Here is a 7832-nt window from a genome sequence, read left to right on the forward strand (position 1 = left end):
CTCTCTCTCTCTCTCTCTCTCTCTCTCTCTCTCTCTCTCTCCTCTCTCTCTCTCTCTCTCTCCCTCTCTCTCTCTCTCTCTCTCTCTCTCTCTCTCTCTCTCTCATGTTTTTTTCAAGACAGGGTTTCCCTGTGTAGCTTTGGCTGTTCTGGAACTCACTCTGTAGATCAGGTTGGTCTTGAACTCACAGGGATCCGCCTGCCTCTGCCTCCAAAGTGCTGCCACCACCACCTGACCTAATCCTAATCCTAATGGTGATTTTAAAACACAAAACACCTTTGACCCAAGTTGTGGGAAATTCCGACCCTGATCCTAAACTTTACCCATGGAGGACTTAGCAAATTCTGTAGTCCTAAGACAACATGGAAAGTAAGGAGAGTAGCAGAGGGACACAGGCTGCGTTGGGAGAAGTGGATAGATCATAGGTTCAGACCAGAATGAAAAGTTCACTGCAGGGCTACCCTGGACTCGCCCTGCCATTTGCACCAGTAAAGCCCTTAGGAAATCCTGAGCCAAATCCCAGTATCATTCAAGCTACAAGTGGGAATTACTTCTCAGCACCTCCCACTTGCCAACCCAAAGCCTCCTGAAATGGACAGTGGGTACACAGATGCCCTGCGCGCCCCTGAAATGCTCAACGAATCACATATCTGAAACCTCTTTAAACAGGAAAGATCACAATGCAGGAGCTCAACTGGTCCGCCGTGACAGAATTCATTTTACTGGGCTTCACCCCCAACCCCAGGACCAATCCTCTGCTCTTCACTTTCTTTTTAGTCTTTTACCTGTTGATCCTCTTGAGCAACAGCCTCCTCATCACACTCATCCACCAGGACTCACGCCTCCACACACCCATGTACTTTTTCATCGGCGTCCTCTCCACGCTGGACGTGTGCTATACCACCACCACCGTGCCCCAGATGCTGGTGCATATTCTCAGCAAGAAGAGGGCCATCTCTTTTACAAGATGTGTGGCCCAGATGTACATCTTTCTCCTCTTCGGGGTCACTGAGTCCTGGCTTTTCTCCATCATGTCTGTGGACAGGTATGTGGCCATCTGCCACCCGCTCAGGTACAAGGTCATCATGAGCCGTGGGATGTGCCTCTTAATGGTAGGTATCTGTGCCACCTATGGTGTGGTGGGTGGCCTGTGCTATACTTTCTTTGCTATGCGGCTGCCCTATTGTGGTCCTAATGAAATCGATCACTACTTCTGTGAGGTCCCTGCTGTTCTGAAGCTAGCCTGTGCAGACACGTCCCTCAATGACTTGGTGGACTTCATCACGGGCTTCAATGTCATCGTGGTCCCGCTCTCTCTCATTGCCATTGTCTACGCCAACATCTTCACCTCCATCATGAAGATCCGGTCAACTCAGGGGAGGATAAAGGCTTTTTCCACCTGTGCCTCCCATATCACGGTGGTTACCATGTTCGCCATTCCGTGTATCATCATGTACATGAGTCCTGGCTCTGGCTCCTTGTCCAACAGTGGCAAGAAAATGGCCCTCTTCTATAACATTGCCACAGCCTTCCTCAACCCTGTCATCTACAGTCTGAGGAACAAGGATGTGAAAAGGGCTTTCCTAAAACTGGTGGGACGGAGCGGGGCTCCAGAGTGAAGCTTTAAAGCTAAATACCTGGGGAGCTGAAAAGAGTAGGACATACAGTCACCTCCTTCCAAGGGACTCTTCCATGAAATGAGCAAGATCCAGACTCCGTAAAGATAGCTCTTTACCCTTGTCCAGTCTGGGGAAGAACAGGAGGCTCAGACATCTACAGTAAGTGACACTCCCTGAGACAGACGATTATGAAGAAAGGGTCCAGTGGTGAAGAACCTGGACTTTACTGCCAGACAGAGCAGGGTTAGAGAACTGGTGTTGGGGTTTGAAGGTGAATTCATAGGCTCATGTATTTCAACACTTTGTCCCCAGCTGGTAACAATGTCTGGGAAGGTTGTGGAACTGTTAGGAGATGAAGCCTGGCTAGAGAAAGTGGGCCACTGAGTTTTAGGACATGGTCTCACATCCTGTACCACCAAGACATCAGGAGGGGAGAAGTCCCAACTGTACACTGCTGCCTTCCTGGAGACACCTGCCACATGCCTTCCCCGCCACGACGGACTATGCCCTTTCCCAGTGAAAGCCCAAACAAAGCCGTCCTCCCTTAAGTTGCCTCTTGTCAAATATCTGGTCACAGTAACAAGGAAAATGACTAATAAAGCTTTACCAGTTTCTAAGTTTGTGAACTTTGCAAGTCACTTAACTCCCGCAGGTTTTCTAATTCTTTCTCACAGGGAAATTACAGTGGTTACCATGAGGTAATGTATGGAAACACCTGCTACAGAGCCTGGCATAATTTAGTTTCTTTTGTCAGGTGTTATTATTTTTTAAACACTTCCAAACCCAGGTCTTCTGCAAGAGCAGTCAGTACTTTTAACCCCTGCCATCTGTCCAGCCCCAGGTCTCACTCTTTAGAATGCAATAAAACAAACACAGACTTCCATAGAGTGCTGGTATGAATACAAACTGAGCTTTTGTAAGAGGACTATCATCATGTATCAGAAGCATTCAGGATGTCTGTGCATGACCTTTAACCCTGTCATTCTGTTCTTGGGACACCTTAGGAAGTGGGTATCAGAAGCACAGGAAAAACAACAGCACCGTTTCCCCTATAGGAGCCACAGCAACAGGGGAAAGTTGGAAGGATTTGGAAACACCTCTATAATATGGAGCCACAGAAATGCTCTGTGGTACGAGTTCTCAAAGGTCACTTTGCTGTTATCCTGCAAGGAAAACACAGCACGGTGTTAAGTGAACAGAAAGCAAGAAACAGCTCGTGGACAGGTTGGGATCAGACCATCAGCGGCTAATAATACATTTTCAAGACTAACATTATAGGGTAAAACCTGGAACAGCTGGAGAGGACCACTAAGTCAGTCCTTCTCCATCAGCACGCCTGTTTCCCATGAACACTAATTAACTTCATGTAAGATGCTAATGATGCAGGACATGGGGAAATAAATTTAAAAAAAACTCTTACTTCCTATACAGCTTTTTTATACCTAAAACTTCTCTAAATCTAATAAGTAATTAATTTGAAGGGTTAAAAGGGAAGCACCAGATGTTAAAGGCAAGATGCTGGAGTTGAATAATTTATTCTGTTGCCCTATCAGCAAAAGAATACACCAGAGAAAAGAATCAATGACCTCCAAGATACATCAAAAGAAATCACTCACTAAAACAATAAAGGAGTAGAGGTTGGGGAAAAGAACATGACAGGTAGGGTTTGGGTATAAAAATCCCCCACAGGATAATATGTTTGACCATTTGGTCCCCAACTGATGGGAACAATTTGGGGAGATAGTAGAACATTTAGGAGGCGGGGTCTATCGGGTGGGAATGAAGTAGTAAAAGGCAGGTCTTGATGCAGAGAGCCTGGCCATACTCCTTGGTCTGCAGAGATGTGAACAAGCAGCCTCCTGCTGTCACAGCCACTGCCTTGATCCACGCCAGTTACCATGCCTTCCCACTATGATGAATGGTGCTCAGTGAGCCTAAACAAAGCCTTCTTCCTTAAGTTTCTTCCTCTCAGTTGTTGGGTCACAGAAACAAAAACAGTAACTAAAGCAATGGCATTCAAGAGATATGGGATAGTGTCAAAAATGGACTTACACGTGTATAATTAGAGTAAGGGGAAGAAAAAAAAAGTATTCAAGGGGTGAAAAACATTGGCCTAGCCAGGTCTGATGACACACATCTGTAATCCCAGCACTGAGGAAATAGAGATAGGATCAAGGTAGCCTACATAAGTAAGTTTGAGATGAGCCTGGGCTACATGAGGCCTGGTTTTAAATCCACAACATGTCTGAGGACATAGCTCAGTTGGTAGAGCATTTGCCTAGCATACATGAAACTCTGGGTTCAATCCTCAGCACTCCACAAAACACGCATGGTGGCACATGCCTTATAATCCCAGCGCTCAAGAGATAGAGGCAAGAAAATCAGGAGTTAATGGCAATCCTCATCTACATGGGGAAAGCTTTCTAAAAAGATACCTTGTCTATGTCTCTCTGGCATTCAGAGAGACTGAGAATTGGCACCAGTATATGAATTTCGGGTTATCATGGGCAGATACAATTCAGTTCATGATAAACAATGGCATAAACATTTACCTTGATCCCTGACATCACAAAAAGTAAAACATAATTTAAAATTAATTAATTAAATGTATTAATCCTCGAATATATGAAACCATTTGCCAAGATACACCGTATCATGGGGGTATTATTGAAAAATTTAAAATGTTCACAATCACCCAAGGTAATTTCTCGAATCATGAAGAGATCAAACTATAAATCAACAACCAAAGGATAATAAGAAATTCTCCTAATTGTTAAGAGACTGAGTACCACATTTAAATTACCCATAGCAGACTGGTCTAGCTCAGAGGTAGAGTATGCACAAGGCTACAAATTATTAGCAATAATAAATAATGGTAACTCATAGGTCATAAAGGAAACTTCAAGAGAAATAATAAAATATTTAACTGAGTGAAAAAAGTATAGCATTTACATAACTTTGATTCTCGGCTAAAGAAGTATTGTTTCTTCAGAAAAGCAGCTCGATAGTACTAACGATACATACCAAGACAAAAGAAATTCTTCACATACTAATGAGCCATCGCATCAAAAAAAAAACTTTTTAAAAAGGCAAAACATATCTGAAAACAAGCACAAGGGAAAAATAATAAAGTTAAGGCTAAAATTAAATGAAGTTAAGATAGAAAAATCTCGCCGGGCGATGGTGGCGCACGCCTTTAATCCCAGCACTCAGGAGGCAGAGGCAGGCGGATCTCTGTGAGTTCGAGGCCAGCCTGGTCTACAGAGCTAGTTCCAGGACAGGCTCCAAAGCCACAGAGAAACCCTGTCTCAAAAAAACAAAATAGAAAAATCTCTTAGGGTTATTACTGTGTCAAAACACCATAACCAAAGCAAATCCTGACTACACTTACCTCTAGGTAATGCACAGAGCGATGGGAATTCACATTCAGTTGCCAAACTGAATGTCTCTCCAGAAAACATAGTCACACCCTGTTTGAAAACAACTTCGTCTAGTAGAACTCACACACTGTAAAGTGCATACATTGTACGTAGATAGCTCAGTGCTTTGCTATGGTTTCATAGCCATTAGCATAATCTAACTTTAGAGAATTTTCATTGCCTGAAAAGAAACTCCATACTCTTAAGTAATTTCTCCTTCATTCCCATTATACCCCTAGGACCAACAACCACATGAGTCCACTTTCTCTTTCTAAGAATTTGTCTATTTTGGATTATTTTATATAATGGGACGACATGCCACATGACTTTTTTGCAACTGGCTTCTTTAACTGATTTCAAAAAGTCAACACTGTAGCATATGCGTAGTACACATTGTATATATTACATATGTGTGTGTTTGTGTTTAATATATAATTTATTTGTTCCCTTTTAGGACAAAATATAAGCCATGTGTGGGCATACCATATTTTATTTATCCACTCAGCTAACAGACTTTGAGTTGATGATCTTGCTTTTTAGCTCTCATGAATAAAGTTGCTACGATCACAAAGATATACATTTTTTAAAATATTTTTATGTATTGGCCTGCATGCATTTCTGTGTTCCACATGTGTGCAGTGCCTGTAGAAGCCAGAAGAGGTCATCTCCCCTAGAACTGGAGTTACAGATGGTTGTAAGTTACCACATGGGTGCTGGGAATCAAATCTGGGTTCTTTGAAGAAGCAACAGTGCTCTTAACCACTGAACCATCTCTCCAGCCCCCAGTATGTATATTTTTTATAATCATGTATGTATGTTTTAACTTCTCCTAAATATATATCTGGGAGTAAAATGGATGGACCATGTGTCCCTCTGCACTGAATATGTGAGGAACTGCAGACTGTTTTTAAAGCAGTGATATCAGTGCACATTCCTCCCATCAGTGCAAGTATTCTCAGTGTTGCACAGCCTTCCAGTGCATCTGCCTGTTTAAGTACAGACACACTGGTACACATGAAATAGTGTCTAGCTGTGGATTTCATTAAAATATTATTATAAGATGAAGTATACACATATCATATGTCCTGGCAATCACATTCCTGCATATTTATTCTTAAGAAAAAACAAACCTTTTCCAAAAATCTGCACATGAGAGCTCAGCAGACAAAGGCACCTGCTGCCAAGCCTGGCCACTTGAGTTCAGTCTTCAGGTTCCATATGGTAGAAGGGAAAACTGACTCCCACAAACTGTCCTGCGACCTCCACATGCACAGCTCAGCACACTTGTTTTCTCTCATAAGAAACAAGAAAATGGCACTTAAAACTATTAAAAGAGAAAAACATTTTACACAAATATTCTAGAAACTTTATATGGAATAGCCAAAGAATGGAAAATATCATTATTGTACTCAAATTAAACTTGACAACACATAGAAACATGCTACTGTTATACATAGTATGTTGGAGGGATCGCAAGGGTATTAGGAAGAGTAAAAGAAGAAAGGCTTCATCTGTTTATGTTACATTCACAAAATGAGGAAGTTATGCTGATGGAGAAAAAACAATGACATCAGTATCAGAGGTTAGAGTTGGGGACCATATACATTTCCTTGTGTGATGATGGAATAGTTCTATACCCTGATGGAGTTTTATGAACTGTGTGCATGATCGGTTTCCAAATAACTATATGCCAAGATGAGTACATGTAATAGATGGTAATACCCCAATAAAATCTTCAGTAAGTTAGTGGTGTTGAATCAAAGTCATCATTATAAAAGACATTCATACTACAGGAAGTGCATGACGAGAGTTCCAGAAGGCTACAAGTCTCACAACCCCCAAACCTTCATCCGGACACTTTGCTGCAGCCTACCACCTTGAAGAAAGCCCTTTTCACATCTTTATTACGAAGACTGTAGATGATGGGGTTGAGGAAGGCAGAGATGACATTATAGAAAAGAGCCAGCTTCTTGTCCTCTTCTGGAGAAGATTCCGAGCCTGGTCTCATATACATAATCATACATGGGATCGAGAACATGGTGACCACAGTGATGTGGGAGGCACAGGTGGAAAAGGCCTTGATCCGCCCTTGAGTTGAGCGGATTCTCAAGATAGCAGCAAAGATATTGACGTAGACAACAATGATGAGGGAAAGTGGGACCAAGAGAAGGATGAAGCCTAGGATGAAGTCCACCCGGTCATTGAGAGAGGTGTCTGCACAGGCCAACTTCAGGACAGCAGGGACTTCACAGAAGAAGTGGTTGATCTCATTGGGGCCACAGTAGGGAAGAATCATAGCAGAAACAGTATATATCAGGGCACAGCTGATACCCCAGAACCCACAAAAGGCTACCAGTGACCCACGCAGCAAAGGGCTCATGATGACTTTATATCTGAGAGGATGGCAAATGGCCACATACCTATCATAAGCCATGATTGCAAAAAGCCATGATTCAGTGATTCCCAGCATCAGGAAGATGTACATCTGAGCCACACATCCGATATAGGAGATGGTCTTCTTCTCACAGACCAGATGTACCAGCATCTGGGGCACTGTGGTGGTGACATAGCCCATATCCAGAATGGATAAGACACTGAGGAAAAAGTACATGGGTGTGTGGAGGCGGGAATCCATGCGTATCAAGGTGATAATTAGTCCATTGCCTAGGAGGGTGATGAGGTAGAGGAGAAGAAAGACACCAAACAGAATGCCATTTATCTTCGTGTCACTAGAGAATCCTAGAAGGATGAACTCGGTAAGAGAGCTGCGATTTCTCCAGAGGAAGTCCTGCAT

General features: G+C 42.9%; 2 protein-coding genes across 2 annotated transcripts; one reads left to right on the plus strand and one right to left on the minus strand.

Annotated features, from left to right (window-relative positions):
• Window positions 1-680: 680 nt before the first annotated feature.
• LOC126513103 (olfactory receptor 2D2-like) lies at window positions 681-1619 on the plus strand. The gene has a single exon (XM_050161255.1). It carries the CDS (start codon window positions 681-683, stop codon window positions 1617-1619), a length of 939 nt encoding a protein of 312 aa, XP_050017212.1.
• A 5265-nt stretch (window positions 1620-6884) lies between these two features.
• Window positions 6885-7832, minus strand: LOC126513100 (olfactory receptor 2A12-like). The gene has a single exon (XM_050161252.1). It carries the CDS (start codon window positions 7830-7832, stop codon window positions 6885-6887), a length of 948 nt encoding a protein of 315 aa, XP_050017209.1.

Source organism: Alexandromys fortis, unplaced genomic scaffold (assembly GCF_014885135.2).
Source record: "Alexandromys fortis isolate MF-2015 unplaced genomic scaffold, M_Fortis_MF-2015_v1.1 scaffold_122, whole genome shotgun sequence".
NCBI lineage: Eukaryota > Metazoa > Chordata > Mammalia > Rodentia > Cricetidae > Alexandromys > Alexandromys fortis.

Excerpts from the sequence above, each read along its gene's own strand:
- LOC126513103 (XM_050161255.1), top strand. The coding sequence starts at position 681 with ATGCAGGAGCTCAACTGGTCCGCCGTGACAGAATTCATTTTACTGGGC.
- LOC126513100 (XM_050161252.1), bottom strand. The coding sequence starts at position 7,832 with ATGCAGGACTTCCTCTGGAGAAATCGCAGCTCTCTTACCGAGTTCATC.